The sequence below is a fragment of the Fukomys damarensis genome, unplaced genomic scaffold (assembly GCF_012274545.1).
Source record: "Fukomys damarensis isolate Sample0158 unplaced genomic scaffold, DMR_v1.0_HiC HiC_scaffold_19, whole genome shotgun sequence".
NCBI classification, from domain to species: Eukaryota; Metazoa; Chordata; class Mammalia; order Rodentia; family Bathyergidae; genus Fukomys; species Fukomys damarensis.
The window spans coordinates 62,477,450-62,498,650 of record NW_022900931.1 but is presented as its reverse complement, the minus strand read 5'-3'; the positions used below and the strand labels follow the sequence as shown (position 1 = coordinate 62,498,650).

The following is a 21,201-nucleotide window of genomic DNA, read 5'->3' as shown; positions in this document are numbered from 1 at the left end:
AAGAGTCATATACATGTTTGGAAGTTTTCTAAACCCATCAGCCTGGTCCTCAGTCCCTAATAGGTCCTTGGGCCCCATGATAACCCACGCAGGGATCTAAAGAAGGCCTTGGGCAAATCTCTTCCACCTTCTGGCCCCAGGTGGCCGGTCTGTACCAGGGGAAGACACTCGTCCCAAGTGCATGATGGGTCTTATTGGGAGTGGGCCGGGCTTGCATTCACTTTTATTTACTTTTTTTTTTTTTCTGTCTGGGGACTGAACCCAGGGCCTTCACACTGTGCGGCCCTAATTTTTATTTTTGAGACAGCATCTCAGTAAGTTGCCCAAGCTGGGCTTGAACTTAGATCTTCCTGCCTCAGCCTTCCTGAGTGCTGGGTTTACTTGCACACGGCACTAGGCCCAGCTTCCCAGCACCATCTTTACAAATGAAGCATAGGTCCCTTGGGGCTGGGGCTTGGCAGGACTCTCCGGGAGGAAAGCCCAGGCCCCCTAACCCTGTGTGCTGAACTTTTCCCCACCTCACGAGCCTCCCTCCACCCTACTGCCTCCTTGCCTCTCTTTCAGTCTCTCCACTACCACCAGCTCTCCACCAACCAGGATTTCTCTTCACTTCTTCTCGACCTTGTTTATATGATTTTCCTCCCTGCTGGTAAGGGAGGACAGTCTGGGACATGTCCTTAAAACTCCTTACTGAGCCACCTCCCCGGGGACCCTCAGCCCCCAGAGGAGGAAGTGGGCTGCTTGAGAACGGGTTTTATTAGCCAGCACGCGGGGCTCTGAATATCTGCAGCCTGGGAGCCTCCCACCCCTGCCTCTCTGGTCTGCAGTCTCTGGTAGCTGGGAAAGGAGAAGGTTAGCAGGCTGCTTCTGGGGTCACGGTATACAAGCCTCACAACCACTAAAAAGTGCTTTTTCTTTCCAAGCCGGGTCTCCGTGTGTAGATTAGGCTGGGCTGAGCCTTGAATTTATGGCGAACCTCTTGCCTCAGCCTCCGCTTCTCCAGTGTAATTCGTTTTTTTTTCTTCTGTGTTATTTTGTTTGTTTTGTTTTGTTTTTTTGAGTCAGGGTCTCACTATGTAGTTGAGATTGACCTGGAACTCGGTATGTAGCCCAGGCTGGTCTCGAACTCACAGCGATCCTCCTGCCTCAGCCTCCCAAGTGCTGGGATTACTGGCATGTGCCACCACACCCAGCTTTGCTCTGTGTTATTCTGAGACCGGTGTTGTAAAGAGTGATACTGATGTCCAGAGAGGTTAAGCCACTAGTCAAATGGCACACAGCGAGTAAATAAGGAAGTGCAATTCTAAATCTGGACTATGCAATCGATTTCCTCTTACTCCCAGCAAGAGCACTAACCTGCTGGGGTGGGATGGGGGTAGTAGTGTATTTGGGACTCATTAGATCTAATTAGGACTAATTAAGAGACTCCTTTGGTCGGAGATGCTCAGTGCGCGACATGACATCACGCAAGGGCGTGGTGACATCATCGTCGCAGGGTCTGGACTCCATCCACGCTCCCGCGTGCAGCCGTTTAACCGCGCCGCCTCTGACTGCCTCACTTCCGTTGTATATATTTGCATATTCATCAAACAGACGTCGACGCGTCAGCGCAGACGTAGTGACATCAGGGTGCGCCCCTACAGTTACCCCTGAGCGTGCGTACGCACGTACGTCAGCACGCACGTCCAGGGAGGGCGGGAGGAGTGGGGAGGTTAGGTTGGAGGCGCCCCGCCCCGTCAGCAAGGTTGCGCGTGCCCCGTGCGACCGCCAAGATGGTGGTGGGCGCGTTCCCTATGGCGAAGCTGCTATACCTCGGCATCCGGCAGGTCAGCAAGCCGCTTGCCAACCGCATTAAGGAGGCTGCCCGCCGAAGCGAGTTCTTCAAGACCTATATATGTCTTCCGCCAGCACAGCGTGAGTCTGACCCCACGTCCCTCCAACCTTTTGAGTCTCCAACCCCTCTCAGGTTGTTGCTCCGGGGATGGACATCTCTCTACGGCCAATCACAGCTCGAACCGGCAAAGTCCTGTAGCCAACAGGGAGGGGCCCTGGAAGAGGGACATACTGGTAACCCAATAGTACGGACGGGCAGAGGGTAAGGGGTGGGGCAGGGTGTCACCGTGCGAGTTTGGAATACCAGCCAATAGAAGAAGAGAGTTTGTGGAGACTGACGTCCTGTCAAACCAATCATCTCGGAAAAGAGCAATTTAGGCGGGGCTCTCCGGGACTGAGAGGAGGAACTAGGGGCGGGACGGGAGAGTAGCCGAACTGGACTTTGCCAAGCCATCCTTAGTCGGTTTAGCTCCCCTAATCTCACCTAGTGCCTTAAGTTTCCCTGCTGTCTTAGGGAGTGAAGGGCGTTTAGAAAATCGGTGTGTCTTGGTTTGACTCTGGGCATTAGGCCTAGATTGGGACGAAGTAGGGACGGAAGTCTGGAGTCCGAGGGCGGATTTAGGATCGAGCAAAAGGGGAATACACACCAGAGTGGATATTCGTACACCGTCCGTTAGACAGACTGTGAGGTTTCTGCTACGCTCTAGGGGATGCACTCCTGACCCGGCAGCGTCAACCCGGAGTGGTCAGGCCGATGGGAGTGCGAGTTCAGAGGACCCAGGCCATACAGGGTTTGGAGTCAGGAAGCTGCCTGAGGGGAGCCGCCCGAGCTGGATTTGAAGGCCATAGTAAATGCTCACAATATGTTAAAAAAGATGGTCTACGTGCTGTAGACCGGTGAAGCATAAAAGTCCTATAACTTGTTGGGTGAGGGTACTGCTATGGATCTACCCATGACTTCATTTAGCTTGTGTTTTATGAACACGTGTTCTGTGCCAGATCTTGTGCTGACAATGCTTGTGACAGCAGGGTCCAAGCCGGTCCCAGACTGTGCCCTCAAAGAGCTCGCAGTCCAGTGGGGCCAGACTCATCTCCCAAAGTGATAACCTAGATGGAGTGAGTTGGGACACAAGACCAGGTATGGAGTGCAGTCCTGGCAAAGGAGATATCTACACTGGGACCCAAAGGGTGAGAAGAATCTCGCCAGACCACACGGGCAAGGACAGTGTTAAGGCAGGGGGAGGGGCGTGTGCAGAGGTCAGATGGTTAAGAGGAGACTTTTCTCTCCCTATATGCTTGAAAATTTCTGCTCTTTTTTGCTTGGTGAGACCTCCGCCAGGGTACAGATCTTCCAGTGGGAAAATGTTAGGTTTCCTGGTATCCAGAGTGCTTTGTGTCAGTTATGTCATTATATTTACAATCATTTGTTTGTTTGTTTTTGGAGACTGGGACTCACTAGGAATTGGGACTTAGTAGGCTGGCCTTAGACTTTCGATGATCCTTCTGCCTCAGCCTCCTGCGTACTGGGAGTACAGACATGCACCACCACACCTAGCCACTTTCACAACCATTTTGTCTCCATGTCAGGAAGAGGGAATGACGTCCTCCAGTTTACAGGAGGAAGAACTGAGGCTTTGGGGGCAGAAGAAAAATGCTGAGGTCACACATGGCTGTGCCAGGGGGACTTACACTCTGAACTCACAGAACTGTCTGTTTCCTATCCTTCTTCAAACACTGTGGTTTATCTTTCATTCACTTTTTTTTTTTTTTTTGAGATAGGATCTCAAAAAGGTTGGCCTTGATCTCAATATGGAGCCCAGTGTGGCCTTGGGTTTGTGGTGATCCTCCTGCCTCAGCCTGCCAAGTGCTTGAGATCACAGGCATACGCCACCATCCCTGGCTAACACTCTGGTTTAGAAGAAGATGGATGGTTTATGGAGCCACACAGAGGTGTGTTCGAATCCTTGCCCCACCCCTTCTCAGGCTGGTGACTTTGGGCTGGTCACTTAATCTCTCTGAGCCTCACATTCCACTTCTGTATCAGGGATATTATATAATACCATTTATTGGGCACTTACTTTGGACCTGTCTTTATGACATTGAATCTTCACAAATTATAATTATGGGGGGGGTTACTCCTAGTATTCCCATTTTGTATATACTATGTATGCATTTATACTATAAATAATACTGTGCTATTATAAGGATTAAGTGGGCATAGAATGTTAATCATTGCTTGGTACAGTCATAGCTGAGGTGTAAATGTTATGGATATAACAAAGAGGAAAAGGAAAAGGCAAAAAAAAAGAAAAAAGAAAAATCTTACTCTCATCCCCAGGACTTTTTTTTTTCCTTTGAGATATTCTCACTATGTAGTTCAGGCTGGCCTTGAATTTGCTGTAGGCCAGGCTGGCCTGAGACTCGCTGTGATCCTCCTGCCTCAGCTTCCTGAGTGCTAGGATTACAGGCCTGTGTCGCCACACCCAGCTAGGGCCTTACATTCTGGTAGGGGAAACGAGACAAAAAATGAAATCAGTAGTTAGAATATGAACTTTAAAGAAGAAAAAGAGACTGTGAACTACATTAGATAGTGGTAATTGCTCTGGGAAAAAATCATCGGGAAGCTGAGGTGGAGCACATCGGTAATCCCAGCACTGTGGGAAGCTGAGGCCAGAGGATCCCAAGTTTGAGCTCTGCCTGGACAACATTGCCTGGACACTGTTAGTGACTTAGTGAGACCCTGTCTTAAAATACAGAGAAAAGCACCGGGAGTGCAGCTCTGTACAAAGGCCCTGGGTTTGATTCCCAGTCCTGGAGCGGCGGGGAGAGTGCAGAAGTGTGTTTGGAAAAGGCTGTAACTTTAGGTACGAGGTGAGGGAATAGGAAGTGTCGGTACCTGGAGTAGGGAACATTCTAGCCGGATCTGCACCGGGGGAGGCTCAGGGCTAAGAGTGCCTGCAGTATGGGAAGTGGGGGTGATGGGAGCGGGTAGCTGGCCCCTTACCTGTGGGCCGCTGCTGATGCTTTGGCCTGGCTCTGAGCTGGACCGGACTCCTGGGGGATTCATGCAGCAGGGGAACAGAGTCTGAGTTATATTATAGAAATAGCACATATTTATATATTACATAAATATATAACTTGATGAATAAATAATCTATATTTAATTAGATAGATGAAATATAAAATACAGGGGCCAGGGTTATAGCTCGGGACTAGACTGCTAGACTAGCATGTTTGAAGCCCTCGATGGTATCCCCACCTCCACTAAAGTAACATATATGTAAAATATAAGTATTCAATAATGAAATATTATATATAGTAAGTCTGTATACATAATATGTCGTCTGTGTTGTTTCCCTAACCTGGGGTGGAACCAAAGGCCTTGCACATGCCAGGCAAGTGCTGTACCACCAGGCTACACCAGCCTGGAGCCCTTGGCCTTGTGGGGTGAGGGCGGCCGCAGGGTGGAGGCCCCTCCTGAGGTCCAGGCAGGACGTGAGTGGGGAGGAGGGTCAGCTTCTGGGATATTTCACCCAACTTCTTAAAGTTTTAATGCTTCAGAGAAGTGGAAAGAGTAATAGAGTTGTTGCTTATGCACCGTGACTTCCTGGCTTGTCGGGTGTTCACCTTCAGCAGCTATGCTGTTTCTGCTCTGGCTCGTGTGTGTGTGTGTGTGTGTGTGTGTGTGTGTGCGCGCGCGCGCGCGTGCACTCACGCTCTTTTCCTCACAGCTCTTTGGATGTAAGTTGAGGGTTACATGACTTCACTCCTACATTTTTCAGCCTTTTTCTCCTGGGAAGCGTTCTGGTTGTCCCCGAATGACCTTGTCAGCAGGTGATCATGGTGAGGAATCCGGGGTCTGCTCAGGGATCTGGCGCTACGATTATCATGCCATTTCACTATCCTCTAATGTACAGCACGGCTTGGCCGTGCAGTCCACTGCCTGAGTTTGTGAATCAAGTTTGGTGGTAACACAGCCTTGTGTGTAAGCTTGCGTATGGTCGCCCTGAGGTAGCTAATAGAAGTTAATAGTGTAAGACTGATCTGGTAGCTGGTCGGGAGCTTCTGAGTGGTAGAGCGTATGCTTAGCATGTTCAAGGCCCTGGGTCCCATGCATTCAGTGAGTCAGTCAGGCCGTCGGTGGGTGTGTTACGGTGCACTGGGCATTGCAGGAATGAAAGTGAGCCCCTGAGCCCAGTGCGGAAGAGGCGAGATGTAGGCAGCCTCGCTAGAGTACGTGACCCTAGAGAGCGGGCTGGGCTGCGAGTGGAGAGATGGGATGCTGTCTGGACCGGGTGTAGAAATCGCCTTTCTCCCATGGGTGTTGATCATCTCAGAGAGAACAATTTTCTGGGAGGGTTTTCCTGGGAGCTGGGCTCTGTCTGGAGAATCTGCCTTCATCACATTGGAGGAGAATGAGGGCGAGCTTAAAGGGACCAGCGCACCAGCGTGGCGTACTCTGATATTTCCCGGACTCCTTCACCCACGAAATATAAACTATTTACCCTCTGGCCCTTTACAGGAAAGGCTTGCTGGGACGGGGATTTAGCTCAGTGGTTCCACCGCCTCTCTCAAGCACAAGGACCCGAGTTTGATCCCCGTTACAAATAAATAAATAAATAAATAAATAAATAAATAAATAAAAATAGAAAAAGAAAAGGCTTGCTGACCCTGCTGTGGAACAGTATTCCCGCCCTTTCTTGTTCTTTGTGAGGTTGACCTCACAAAGATGTCCCACAGCCTGGAGGCTTCTGAGCGCATCCCCCTGGGATGCTTTGGATTCATGTCCCACGTCTTTGACAGGAACACCCCCAGATGACACAGAGAGCCTGCGGGGCTCTGGTGTCTGTTCCGTCATTTGTTTTTGTTTTGTTTTTTGAGACAGGGTCTTGCAGTGTAGTCCAGGCTGGCCTTGAACTCACTGTGTGTCCTAGGCTGGCCTCGAATTTACCCTGATCCTCCTGCCTCACCCTGTAGTGCTTCGATCATCGCACCACACCTGGCTGTTCTGTCATTGCTGGTGGAGAGTCAGATCCCTTTGTTAAAATATTAACTAGAAAAAGAACCCCTCCTTTTCCTCTTGGTAGTAAAGAAGCAGTAAGTGTGTGTGGAAAGTAGAGCCAGAAAGATTGCCCTCAGTTTGGGTGCTTTGGAGGCAACACTAGTCACTGGATGCAGTGGCCACTGTATTTACATCTTCGTCATAATATTACGGGCTTCACACTGCCCTTTGGTGGTGCCCCCGGCCAGTGTGATCATGGACTTGGAATTTCTAGGAGTGCAGTGGCAGCTGTGCATCCTCCCAGGTCTAGTCTCCTGGGCTGAGTGGCACACCCAGGAGCTGCCTGTGGCTGAAGTTCTCCTGTCTCAACAGGGCAGGCCCACCGGTCTCCTGGGACTGCCTGGGTAAGTGGCTGCGTGGTCTCAGGGCAGGAAATGCAAGGAGAAGTCACTGATCATGCACTGTGCCTGCAGTGGCAAAGACCTTCTTGTTTTTATTTTTTGCAGCGCTGGGGATGGAAGCCAGGGCCTCATGCACCGCACGCTAGGCAAACACTCTTATCGCTGAGCAACACCCCCAGCCCTAACAAAGGTCTTTTAAACAAAGAATTCCTGACAGAGGAAAAGATAAAGGGACTGGTGATGCCAGGTAGGTGGGGCTGTTCTTGTGAAGTAGCTCTGATGCTTCCAGGGAACCTGTGGGGAAGTACTGGTTCATTTCTGCTTGTTCCTTTGGCGTATAATTGTAAGGAGCAGGGAAGGGGACGTTATCAGGACCTCTGCTGTGGGTCCTGGCCTCCTGTGAGCCACCACAGTACAAGGTGAGTTCAAGAATAGACACAAATGAGACTCAAGAGTGTAGGAGCTGACTCGGGCCCTGGTCAGTGCTGCTGATGACAGCAATGACAAAGGCCCCCAAGCACACCCATTACCTCTTGAATACGATCATGGGAAGGAATAGGGAGCAGGGTGTGCCTTGAAGTCATCTAGTGAATTACTGCGAGCACCTGGCATGATGGCGCCAGGCAGGGGTGTCAGGAAGTCGGCACTGCTTATCTTGTTAGGACAGAAGAAACTGATACTGGCACCAGGTGCAATTAGCAAGCAACCCACAAGGTCAGTGAGAAGCGATAATTCAGGGGACAGGATTTTAATTGGAGTCACGCTGACCTCAGCTGCACATAACTCAGCAGGGCCCTGCCACTCCACAGACCAGGACTTAGGCCTCCGTGACAGCCGTTAGCGAAGGAGTGTGACGCTGGCCCGACTCTGCTGGCTGACATGTCTGTGTGAGTCACGCAGGCCTTAGGTCTGACTCCTGATTATAAAACAGCATAGCCGAATTAGGGAAGGCAGGAAGCATGTGCCACACACAGCCCACTGGTACTGGGCAGGGACGTCTGCTACATATAATAGTCATTTTTCTAATTTACTACACGTGGTAGGCGGAATAGTGGTCCCCAAAGATGCTCGCTTCTGTATTAGCACTGTAATGCCATAGCTGAGGCTGGATAACTTTATAAAGAAGAGTGGTTTCTTTAGCTCAGTTCTGGAAGTTGAGGCAGCGTTTATTGCCTTGGCTTGGTTCTGGTGGTGGCCTCTAACTGGTGGGTCCCAGGACATCACATAGCAGAGGTGCTTGTGTTTTGTGTATCTGGTCTCTGTCCCTCTTTTTAATTAATTAATTAATTTCGGTACTGGGGTTAGAACTCAGGACCTCATCTTGAGCTTTCGAGGCAGGTGGTGGCACCACTGAGCTAAATCCCCTGCCCATTGTCCCTCTTTCATAAAGTCACCAGGGTTCAGTGTGAGGGCTCCACACTAAAGACTATTTAGCTGGGTGAGGTGGTGCACACCTGTAACCCCGGCACTCCGAGAAGGTGAAGTATGGCGAGCCATTATGGTGAGCCTTGACACAGGCCTAACCATGATTGAACTTTGAGTCACCTCGCCGGCACGGATGTGCTCTCGCCCATAGCCACGGGCGAGTTCAGCTGGTAGCAGATGTAACCCATAATGGTGGTTATTGTTTCCCTCTGGAATTTGTGGGCGGTACTCTCACTCCCGTGCAGCCCTCGCTCCCGTGCAGCTGGAGAGTATAAAAGGAAGTGGTTCTGAAATAAAGCAAGCAAGGAACATGAGAAGAAAGGTGCCTCCCGTCTCTCTGTCCTTATCCTTTCAGGTTTAGGACCTGCTGGCAGGATCCTGACGTCGCGGCTCGCGACAGTGAATCAGGAGGATCACAAGATCGCGCCCAGCCTGGGCAATTTATTGACTTAGTGAGACTCTTGTCTCGAAATAAAAATTAAGGCTGGGTGTGGTGGCAGACACCTATAATCCCAGTGCACTGAGGGCTGAGGCAGAAGAATCTCTGGGGGTTTGAGGCCATCCTGGGCTAAACAGTGAGTTCAAGCCCAGCCTAAAATATATAATGAGAGTCTGTCTCAAAACAGTAAAAAAAATGGCTGGGGATATAGTGCTGTGAGGATGCCGTAGGTTCACTCTCCAGTAACACACACGTGCATGCGCGCGCACAAACACACACACGCACACACACCACAAAGAAGCTGTGCAGGAGGCGCCTTCGACCTCCAGGTCTCGCTAGAAACCCTGCGCTGAGAGGCACAGCCTTAGCTCAGGTGGAGCTCAGAGTCTCTTGGAATTTCTGGCACTGACTGTTCCTCTGTGGGCTCAAAGCTGGAATTATACTTTGCAAAGAGCAGGCTGAGAAGGAACCCGGGTCTGTTGTGCCCCGAGCAGTGCCCTCCATGCCCAAGCCTTGGAGACCCCTTCAGCCTGCCAGGCCCGGTAGCGGGCTCCGCCAGTGAGGGTCAGTGGAGCAGGAACATGCAGGTCCCCGCCCAGCGGAATTAGCCGGATGTGGACCTAAATACATACGCTAGTTGATATGTTAAAAGGATAAAAGAGAGGCATCATAAAACACAATAAAAATAAACTGCCGGAAGTTAGAAAAAGAGCCTAAAGGAACTTCTAGGAATGGTAGATACAACAGTTGTGTTCCAGGGTCGGTAAAAAGGCTAGGGCTGGGTGCGTCCCCCTTGTACAGTGCACGCTCAGCATATACAAGGCCTGGGTTCCATCCCCAGCTGTGTAAAGCCGAAAATCTAAACTCCTGATGAAACACAGCTGCTAAGAGGGTGAAGAGCCGAAAGGTGGCTGATCTGAAGGAAGAGGTGGCCTTGTGCAGTGCTCCCTGGGTGCCCGGAGTGCCACCTTCAGGCATGGACTTGGGAACGACCTGGGGAAGCGCTGGAGTTGTTTGTTTGTTTAATTAAACAGGGTCTTGCTATGTAGTTCAGGCTGGCTTTGAACTCACTGTGTAGCCCAGGCTGGCCTAGAACTCAAGTAATCCTCCTGCCTCAGCCTCCTGAGTGCTGGGATTACAGGCAGTGAACCACCAGGCCCGCTGAAGTATTTATTTTTAACAATCTCCAGAATGGATGCTCACGAGTGCTAGTGTTTGAAATTCGCTTCTCCAAAGTCTATTTTATAATCTCCTGAGTGTCACATCAGTTGTTATGTCACAGGCCTGCTGCTTTTGGTGACCTCCAAACATTTTTATCATGCTCTCCTACAAAGGAAACATTTTGAGCATTCTCCTCTTTCCGTCTTGGTACATTTACATATACATATGTAACTAGCAGTTGTCTAAAGTGCTAACATATGTATGGCTGTGTTATGAGCATTTAAAACATACACAAAGCCGGGCATGGTTGCACATGCCACCTGTAGTACCAGTCAGCGCTCTGGGAGGCTCAGGCAGGAGGATTGCAAATTCAAGTCCATTTGGGGGAATTTAGTGACCTAGTGAGATCCGGTCTAAAAAAAAAAAGCGGGGAGGGTGGCTAGGAAGTAGCTCAGTACAAAGGCTCTGGGTGGTTCAATCCTCAGTACTGGGAGGAGAAAAAACCCCATTAACAGTATTTTTAAAATAAAATTTAAAATTGTATTTATTCACGCCCCCTACCAGATGTTCACATACAAAATATTTTTTCCCAGGCTTGGTGGTGCACACCTGTAATCCCAAGACTGGGGAGGCTGAGGCAGGAGGATGGAGAGCTCATGGTCGGCCTAGACTGCCTAGGGAGACCCTGTCTGAGGGGGCAGGGATGGACAGACATTGTTAAAAGCATTTGGAAGTGCTTGGTGTGATTATGGCTGTCACAGCTGCCAGAGCTCTAAGGCAGAAGTAGAAGTGTGCCGCCCGTTTTCCAGGCCCACCTTCCATTATGCAGAGGATCTGGTTGAAATTTGCTCACGTGCACACTGTTAAATCTGCAGGCGATAGAGACTTGCACCTGAGATCCGAGAATCCGCTTGCCTGGGCTAGAAGCAATACTCCGAGTGGACAGCAGAGGGCGCCCGTGTTGGCCCGCAGACCCCGGTTCTTCACTGGGGTTGAGACGCCCGCAGGGAGGCGCTAGAGGCCTTCTGTAGAGTTGACCCTGGGCTGTGTGTTGTGCCGTCTGGTTGATTGGAAGCCCAGCCAGTAAATCTTAAGGCAATCTCAAGCCAGACCTCTTGTTGGCTTTACAGTAAGCCCTGAGGAAGGCAGGTCTGTGGTGGCTTTGGCGGCTCAGTGGTGTCATCTTGGACCAGGAGAGTCCGTTTCTGCCGTTGTGTGTCCAGGCAGCTATCATGACCTCCAAAGAGCTGCCGGAACTCTCAGCACGGTGCTTTTATACTTCCCAGGAGAGGAAAGGGGGGCAGGTGAAAGGGACTCAAGGTGGACACTCCTTTTCCAGAGGTCGCTGAGTCGGGGAGCGGGGACCAGGCTGCACAGAGGAGCCCTGCACCGTGGGAGGCGGGTGGGCGGAGTGCGTGTGACCGCAGAGGGTGAGCAGTCAGGAGCGCTAAGGCTCTGTCATGTCAGGTCCTCACGTACACCCCATGAGTCGTTCCCGTTCCCACCACATCCCTTGAGCAGGTCGCCGTGGGGTAGCTGTGCCGGGATCCCAGGCTTGGCCCGTTTGCAGCTTAACCTTGGTGCTCTAGGGCTCCCCTGCGCCCCAGTCCCGCAAGTCTTGCACTGAGTCCCCCACGGGAGGGTTTCAGGTCACGCACACCCCTGCAATGAGCAACAGCCCTGCACACCAGGACATAAGATCCCATTTTGCCAAGGAGGGAAGGAGGTGCCGAGTTGTTTCGGATCTTGCCGTGGGGTTCTCAGGAGCCATACAGATAACAAATGTTCATCTACCATCGACTGAAAAAGTACGCAGTAGCTCCAGAGCACACTAAACACTTAGCGCCAGGGTTAGCCGGTTCCTCTCACGTCTGGGCAGGAAGGGGAGGTGGAATTAATCTCTAGGGTGTGGCTACGCTTCCCTGTTTGAGGAGCCTGTGTAATTACTCACTGGGTAGAACTGCATTTAGTGTCTGCTGCACACAGGAACTGTTTTCAGAGGCATGACTAATTCAGTGGCCAACCCAACAGAAGACACTCCCTGCTCACACTCACTTTTGAGGGCGTTAGTTACCTGCTTAGCAACTGTCCGGGGCACAGAGGGGGCACAGAGGGGCGCCCAGCCGTTCGGCCTGATCCCCAGGCTCATCCTCAGTGGGCTGGGCTGGCTCCGTGCCCCCCTCCCGTCCCTCCACCAATCACTGTGGCCCAGGGAATGCAGTGCTCTAATTGGCTGGCGGGGTGTGGTCAGCGCCTTCTGAGCCTCTCTTTTGGGGATGGGACTCCTCCAGACACCGGCCGGCGGGGGGCCAGTGGAGTCATCTGTGGTGGACAGAGGAGAGGAGGCCAGCTGTGCAGAGAAAGGCTCCCACCCTGCTGCGGTGGCCACAGCTCTGTTCACACTCTGAGAACAGAACACATCCGGGAAGGGCAGTCAGGGCTGGACTGGCTCGGGAGCTCTGTTTACCCTGGGTAATTTATTAACCGATAATAACAGCTTTCTTTTAATATTCTGTCCATTATCTGGACAAATGATCCTAACCATCTCATTAGGGAGTTTATGATTATCCTGGTTGTCTGAACGAGGAAGTAGCCTGAGGGAGAAAACGAGTCCCAGTGCCTCTGCTGCCTCCATTCACCGTGGAGGGTCTAATCCTGTCAGACTTTTGTATGTGTTTTCTTTACTGCGACACCATCTCGTCTCTGTCTGGCAAGGCACAGATGTACAGTGTGCCATTACCAAGTGGGACAAGTGCACACACTGCCCTCACCCTGACGTCCCTCGATATTTCTTTTTTTTGCTCTGTTTTGTTTTTTTTTGAGACAGAGTCTCACTATGTAGTTGAGACTGACCTGGAACTCACTATGTAGCCCAGGCTGGTCTCGAACTCACAGCAATCCTCCTGCCTCAGCCTCCCAAGTGCTGGGATTACAGGTGTGCACCACCACGCCCAGCTCTACCCTCCTATTTTTTAGCTTTGCCTATTGTTAAACTTCCTGTATGTGGAGTCAAACAGTAGGAACTTCATGTCTAACATATGTTCACATGGTACTTTTGAGGTACTTGTAGCTGGTTTTTTGGTTTTTTTTTTTTTGTACTGGGGATCGAACTTCAGACCTTGAACTTATGAGGCAGGTGGTGGAACCACTGAACTAAATCCCTGGCCCCCTTGATTGCTTCTTTGACCTTTATTTAATGTCAGAATTGAGAGGCCTTTCTGGAGCTCTGATTGTTACTGTTATTGATTTCTAAGACCAGTAATGATGCGCTGGGAGCAAGCCCAAGTGGTGTGATATAAAAGGGAAAGTGGTGAAAAGTTCTTTCTCAGCCCTGGCTGCTCATCTGCCTTCCTACCTGTCTTCCTTCTTTTCCCTGTTGATAGAAATAGTGAATACTGAGTTAGGACTCTGCTGACAAGAGGCAGAGCATAAGGAAGAAAGTAACATGTGATGTATTAGGTGGTAGCAAGGACCAAGGAAACACACGGAGTAAGAGGATTCAGGGCAGCAGGGAGGTGTGTGCCGTGTTTGGCTGGGTGCAGGGACTCTCTGAGGAGATGAATACTCCAGTAGAGCCTGGAGGAAAGTGAGCAGGTGTGGAGGAGAAGGTTGCAGGCCGAAAGCACAGGTCGTGCAAAGGCCCTGAGGCCATGGTCCACCAGGTTCAGGGGTATAGGAGGAAGGTTGGAGGTCCGGGGTTGGAGAGGGAGCTGCCAAATTCCACCTTCAGCTATCTTTGGGAGGTGTTTTCTGAATAGGCAGGCGCTTTGGATGTGGCTATGTTTAATGCACCTAAATGGTAGTATACTGTTTATCCTATTTTGTGCCCTGTTCTTGGGAATGTGCCTTGCAGAGCGGCTGCAGCAGCAGGCATTGCACCCCATTTCCCTGGCTGCTGGCAGGGTCCGCCCAGGGGGTTCTCAGGGCTGGGATGCACCCGGTCTGCAGCAGCACAGCGCCCCAGGAGCGATGCACACACCCCGGGGTCCGACATTTGCCGTGGTGACCTCGCTATGGGGCCACAACCCAGTGGGCTGCCTACTCGCAGCTCACACCTCTTACCGTGCTTCTGGCCCCACAGGTTACTTGTGACCTCCTCATGTGACCTTCCAGTACTGGGGGCTGGCTCCTCAGGGGTCCCCCCTGGATGGCTGAGTGCAGAGTGGGTCCCTGACCTCATTTAAGAAGGAAGCGCCTTTAAACCAAATGGTTGGAGGGGAAGTTCCTCTTGCATTTGAATCATTCCACAGAGTCACAGCTTGCTTTCTTGGAAAAAGAAAAAGATGACTAATTCGTATAATTGAAATCATGCTTTTTTTTTTTTGAAGACAGGGTCTCTCTATATTGTCCAGGCTGGCTTTGAACTCGAGGCAGTCCTCTTGCCTCAGCCTCCTGAGTGCTGGGATCACAGGTGTGCACCACCATCTTGGTTTATAATTGGAATTATGGTTCCAAGATCTGCAGATTTGTTTTGTTTAAGATAGCGTCTCTCTATGTATTTTAGGCTGGCCTTGAATTCATTATATTGGCCAGGCTGGCCTCAGACTCAGTGATTCTTTTGCCTCAGCCTCTTGAGTGCTGGGGGCATGTGCCACCAAGCCAGGCTCAAAGATTTGTACTTTTCCTTTGGTTCTTATTTATAAAAAGAGAAAGTGATCCATATTCATTCTAGACATTAAAAAATACAGATAAGAAAAAAATAGAGAATACCCATATCCCAGCATTCAGTAATAACCAAAAATTAATTTTCATCAACTGCCTGTGAAAGGGTTGCAATCCTGTTTGTGGGAAATCTTTGGAACAGATTGATTAGGCATGGTGGTAATAAACAGGCATTAGTAAGTAAAAAGAGAACAGGCATTATGAAGGGGAGAATCCAAGATAGGATGGGGGTTCATGGATCCCATGAACTCTGGGGGGGTGTCCCCGAGACATTTGTTGCACTGCCTGAACCTCTGTGTTTATCTCCTGCAGAGCTGTAGTTACATTGCTTTCAGAAGAAGGATAAACAGCGAACAGTAAAGGTATAAAAATAGTAACAATCAAGAATGTTTTGGGGCCTGGTGTGGTGGCTCACGCCTGTATCCCAGCACTGAGAAGGCTGAGGCAGGAGGATCGCTGTGAGTTTGAGGCCAGCTTGGGCTGTCTACATAGTGGGTTCAAAGCCAACCTGGGCTATATAGTGGGATACTGTCTCAAAAAAAGTAAAGTATCTTGACAAAATTTGGATACTTGTAATAGCAGTGAATATAGCATCTTTGAGGCTGAAGGAAAAATGAGCGATTAGTTCATAAACATTTTTTGAATGGCTTCTTGGCACTGGGTCCTGAATAGGCCCTTCCAGAAGCTTCCCTGGCGGAGTGGTCTGGCCTCCAGATGCCCACAGGGAGTCGCCTGTGGAGCAGGGAGGATTTGCCAGAGGCCTCAAGGGTCTTTAAAAGAGTGAAAGTGGCCTTTTGGCTGCTAAGACTACCTGAGACAGATGTGGTGTGAACAAAATACATGGTGAGTGTTTAAGTTTAAAATACTTATTACAGCAAGAGACTTGCCATGAATCCCCGCCCCCAACATACTTATCCCATGGTCTTTGCCACTTTCTGAGGCAGTTCTGGAAGCCCTCTTTTGTCATTGCCTTTTTTTTTGAGACGGAGTTCTGCTTTGTAGTGCAGGCTGGCCTCGAACTCGTCATGTGGTCCAGGCTGGCCTCAGATGCACAGCAGTCCTCCTGCCTCAGCCTGCATCACCCGGCCTGGCTTTGTCACTGTCTTTATAAGGTGTGATTAAAAAATAGAATGAGTGCTGCTGCCAAGTGCCCTCCAAACAAGAGGCAGGTGTCCTCGCCTGCCACATTTACCAGTCTGGCCCGGTGGGTGTGTGTGACTTCCGGCTCTCCCCTCCCCCAAGTCAAAATGACTATAAAAGGCAGATGTTTTGAGTTGATTCGGGACATGCAAGCAGACGCAACAGCTCAGCTACATTCACATTGTTTTACTGTTACAGACAGTTTCTTTTAAAAGCATACCTCAGATTTATTTATTTACTTATTTATTTTTGGTACTGGGAATCGAACTCAGGACCTTGCACTTGCAAGACAGGCGCAGGGCATACCTCATATTTCTATGACCATTTTAGAAACAGGAAGGCTCTGGCCCTCTATTTAAAAATCTGTTAAAGCCAGACCAAAGCAGTGTCATGATGACGGAAGCCCAGGGAGCTTAGGGAACTTTGTGGACGGGTCTGACCCAGCCTAGAGCTCCAGGACAGCTTTGGGGAAAGAAACGGTGCAGCTGAGATCTAGATTCATTGAGACAAAGTGGAGGACTCGGAGGAGGGCGTCCGGGCAGAGGGGAATTTAGGTATGAAGTGGGAGGTAGACTGACAGCCCCCGGGGAGGCAGAGCTGTCACCGGTGATGCCCAAGATTGGATAGGGCAGGAATGTGGCAGCCCTAAGGGCTGAAGGACCCTAAAGGGGCATCTGATCTGGTGGGGAAGCCAGGGAGAACTTCCCGAAGAAAGAAACACCTGCATCCTTGGAGGATAAGTAGGCGTGCGCAGGTATGTAGAAGTAGAGGAAAGCAATAAAATAAAATGATGATTCTTTGAAAGGATTAATATTAGTTGCCAGGTGTAGTGGTGCACACCTCCTATCCCAGAATCTGGGAGGCTGAGGCAGGAGGATTGCAAGGTTGAGCTCAGCCTGGGTGACTTAAAAAATAAAAAATTAAAACAATTGGGGATGTAGTTCGGTGTGAAGGCCCTGGGTTCAATCCTCAGTACTGGGGGGGGGTGCTAAAAAATAAAACACACACACACACACACACACACACACACACACACCCCTCATAACTGCAGCCCCTGGGCCCTGTGGCCCTGTCCTGGGAGGCAGTGGAACAGCCGGAAGACAGGGACTGAGCTCTGTTCCCTATGCGGGAAGAACCACAGCTGGGAAGGACCTGTGAGCTGGCGCCCTCAGACTCACAGATGAGCTCCAGCTGGACCTGTGTGAGGACAGGACCCCGTGGGCCCCATCCTGCCAGCAGCTGGCCCGCTTCCCTGCCCTCCAGGAACCGGGAAAGCTTGTCACTCTTCGATGTCACCGTTGTGCAGGGACTGGGTGCCCCCGCGGCTCCTGCCCAGGACGGAAGCTGTGCTCGGTGCTGAAAGGGAGCAGGGCGCAGAAAACACGGCAGCAGACACCCAGTACCAGCGATGTGCCACCGAGACCTCAGAGTGGCCGCCGAGGAGAGGGGCAGATCCCGCGGTCGGCCCGGCTCCCTCCCTCCCTGGCTGCTGTGCGGCTCACAGGGCGGCCCTTGCCGAGCAGGCTCCAGGCTCGAGGCCCTGGTGAAAGGAAACCCGCAGTTTAAGTTATACTTTACTAACAAGGGAAACAGTGAGCGAATTTAGCCAAGTCTGTGGCTGGAAAGATTGAGACGATAGCGGGAAGACGAGCGTGCGCGTCGGAAAGGACTCCAGGCCCGCGGAGCGCATTCTCGCTGCCCTGGCGTGGTTTCCTGTGGCCTGTGGTATTTATTTACTTTTCTGACTCATCCTGTGCACTGCGGGCTGGGACCTCCGTGTGGGCAGCACATAGCCTGCGTGGTCAAACCCGATAACGTGGGAGGGGCATCGGGCCGCCCACTCGTGGGGGAGCTGCGGGGTTCCTTCCTGTGCCCCAGAGTACACCCGGGAGCAGAGGTGGAACTGGGGCCCTGGCGAGGGCAAGGGCGCGGGGACCTGACATTTCAGACTTTCAGTACTTTGTTTTGTTACTATTAGTAGCAAACAGTTTGGTTTTGTATTTTAATCTTTCAGCCAGCTCTTCTGAGTATGGAGGACACTTGCAGGGGGTGGGGCTGGGATGGGGACCCATTTATGCTTTAAGCGGCCATGCAGTGATCTTCATCGATGTGCCTGACCTTGTGCTGCTCAGTGCCGGGGACACAGCAGTGCCCAGGACAGCTCTGGGCCCTGCCACCTTGGGTCTCACAGTATGGGGGAGACAGACTGCAGACAGGTTATGGGGAGCCAGCGTCCCTGAATGAAGGGCACGTGCAGGTCGTGGTCCTCTTTCTGAAGCCAGGGATGGGACACTGGTCAGAGCTGGGACAGAATCGTTACCAGGACAGTGGAAAGGATGTTTAGAGAGATGTTCAATAGGCAGAATGGACCAGATGTTGCTGAGAGAACTTGGGGGCAGGGGATGCCTGGGGGCGGGTGGGCCCACCTGGACGAGCAGGTTGGGGGACAGAGCTGGATTCAGATTTGGACCTTCAGTGTGAGGTATCAGCTACTGGGATTATCTTCGTCTGTTTTTGTATTCCTTTAACAGAGCTCCACGACAGCCCGGTGTAGTAGTACGTGCCTGTAATCCCAGCACTCAGGAGGCTGAGGCAGAAAAGTCTAATTCAAGGATGGCCTGAGTTTCATAACAGATTGAAAGCTAGCTGGGACTATAGTGAGGCCTTGACTCAAAAAGTAAAACCACCCAAAAACTGCACACTGGATGATTTACGCCGAGCAGAAATTTACTTGGCTCACGGTTCAGGAGGCCAGCACATTGAAGGGCATGACACTGGCATCTGGCCAGGGCCTCTGTGCCAGGTGGTCCTGTGGCGGATGGAGAGCGAGTGCCGGAGGTGGTGGGTGGGGCTGAAGCCCACCCTTCCTCAGAAGCTTTACCCACTGCCGGGGCAGTAGGCTGAGAGCTGCTCACCTCCTCAAGCCCAACCGGGCTCAGCACTGCCTCGCTTCGCCACATGGGGTGCTCCTGACCAGAAGCAGGGTGAGAGTTCTATGCCCAGCTCCAGGCCTCTACCGGGTCAGCACAGGACCGAGCAGATGCTGACCTCTTTGCTCAGCAGAAGCAGCTCAGGGTGGGCTGTCATTGCTCCAGGTGAATGCCAGCTTGGCCTGAGACTGAAACCTCGGGGTGGGGGGTGTCCCCACGACCTGGACCCCCGAGACCCCACAACATCAGGGCCCAAGCGACCACCAGCTGAAATAGTGACTGCAGCAGAGACTGACCAGCAGGGCAGACTCACACCCGGGAGTTGTCAGTCACTCCTGTCTCCCCTCCGCTGTGAGGACCTTAGAACTGTGCACAGCCTCTGTCTAGTACATTTCCAAGTTGGCAGTGAAACTTTTCTTCATAAGTTTAAGTTGTCCTAAGGGATACGGTCGTGGTTATGAGTATTGGCTTTTTCAAACAGCTGCTTTAGCCTTCCTTTGAATCAGTTGCAATCCACAGACTCCAGTGATTTGGGGCCTACCAATGTCCAGTTTACAAAATGAAATAAAAAACTACAAGCTCAAGTCAGACATGGTGGTGCACACCTGTAATCCTAGCACTGTGGAGGCTGAGACAAGAGCATCACTTCGAGTTCCAGGCCAGCCTGGGCTACATAGTGAGACCATGTCTCAAAAAACCAAACTAAACCAAACCAAAGCAAAATAGAGAACAAGTTTTTCTTTTATAATTGGAAATGTCCCACTTTCCCTTGGTCCTCACGGACTGCCGTCCAGTGAATTGTACAGCAGCAGCCAGTCTGTGTGCAGAAATTTACCTTGTAAATTCAGAATGCTAAAGTATTTTCATCTGGATTGAGTTAATTTTAAAATTAGGACCAGTGCCCAATTTAAACCGTAAAATGTTATACATTTTCATGAATAATTATTAAACATCAGAAGTAAAAGTGAAAGCCAGGTGTTGTTCCAGCTACTCAGGAGGCTGAAGCAGAAAGATTGCCAGAGCCCAGGAGTTGGAGACCAGCCCCTGCAACACAGTGAGACTATTTCTTAAAAGAAAAAGGAAAAAAAATGTCACATGAGTTGGGGACGAAGCTCCAGAGCGCGTGGGCCCTTCATTTCCTGTTCCCTTGGATGCATGTGGATTACTTCCCGGAACGGCAGTGTCAGCATCAATCCCACCTTGGTTCTGTAGGCTCTGGGGCTGAGGACCTCCCTCTGAATACCCAGCTGGCCAAGGAGTGCGTCGTTTTGCAGCAGCCTCAGCTCAGGACCCCTCCACCTGCTTGCCTGGCCTCAGTGGAGACAGCATGGCTCCGCTTTCAGGGGCTGGAGCTACCTGACTTGCAAAGAGCACGGCAGCCACGTCCACATCTCAGCTGTGCTCTTTTGGAGTCTGGAGGTCCCTGATCTGCCATTGCAACTCTGCGTCTGGGAAAATAAGGAAAGCCCAGAAGTTGGTCTCTCTCCTGGGAAGTGGGTGGGGCGACAGTGCCAGGTGAGGGGGGTCCTCCTGGTTGGGCTGCATGGTGACTTAAAGGAGGAGCAGAGGGCGACGCTTCCGGCCCTGAATCTTTTTGTGCTTTCCCGTCTCGGTGCTCCTTGGGAGCTCCTTGGGCTGTGCCAGTCTGGGGAGAAGGGTTTTTCTCTCTCCGACGCTTTCAGAAAGTGGCCTGGAAAGCGGTGAACGCTCTCTCACTCCTGTAATCCCCGCAGTGGGGAGACTAAAGCAGAAGGATCTGGAGTTCTAGGACAGCCTGCGCTACATAGTAAGCCTGTGTCTCCACATTAAATAAAGCTCTGGAGTCACCGCCGCTGAGTGACGCCACCTTCCCTGGGCCAGGCGAGCGCAGGTCAAAATGACACAGCCCACGGCGGGGCGGGCGGGGCCGCCAGGGACCCAGCGGGGGGCGGGGCTGGCTGGGGCTTCCGGGAGAGCGCCCTGACCCCTGTCTTCCCCGCAGTGTACCACTGGGTGGAGATGCGGACCAAGATGCGCATCATGGGCTTCCGGGGCACGGTCATCAAACCGCTCAACGAGGAGGCGGCCGCCGAGCTGGGCGCCGAGCTGCTGGGCGAAGCCACCATCTTCGTCGTGGGCGGAGGCTGCCTGGTGCTGGAGTACTGGCGCCACCAGTTGCAGCAGCGCCATAAGGAGGAAGAGCAGCGCGCCGCCTGGGACGGGCTGCGG

General features: G+C 51.6%; 1 protein-coding gene across 1 annotated transcript in view; it reads left to right on the top strand.

Annotated features, from left to right (window-relative positions):
- Positions 1 to 1,668: 1,668 nt before the first annotated feature.
- Opa3 (outer mitochondrial membrane lipid metabolism regulator OPA3) overlaps positions 1,669 to 21,201 on the top strand; it is a 34,412-nt gene continuing 14,879 nt past the window's right edge. Inside the window, exon 1 of the mRNA XM_010614647.1 lies at positions 1,669 to 1,914. Coding sequence (XP_010612949.1) covers positions 1,773 to 1,914 — 142 coding nt within the window. The 5' untranslated portion in view covers positions 1,669 to 1,772. The remainder of the gene's footprint in view (positions 1,915 to 21,201) is intronic.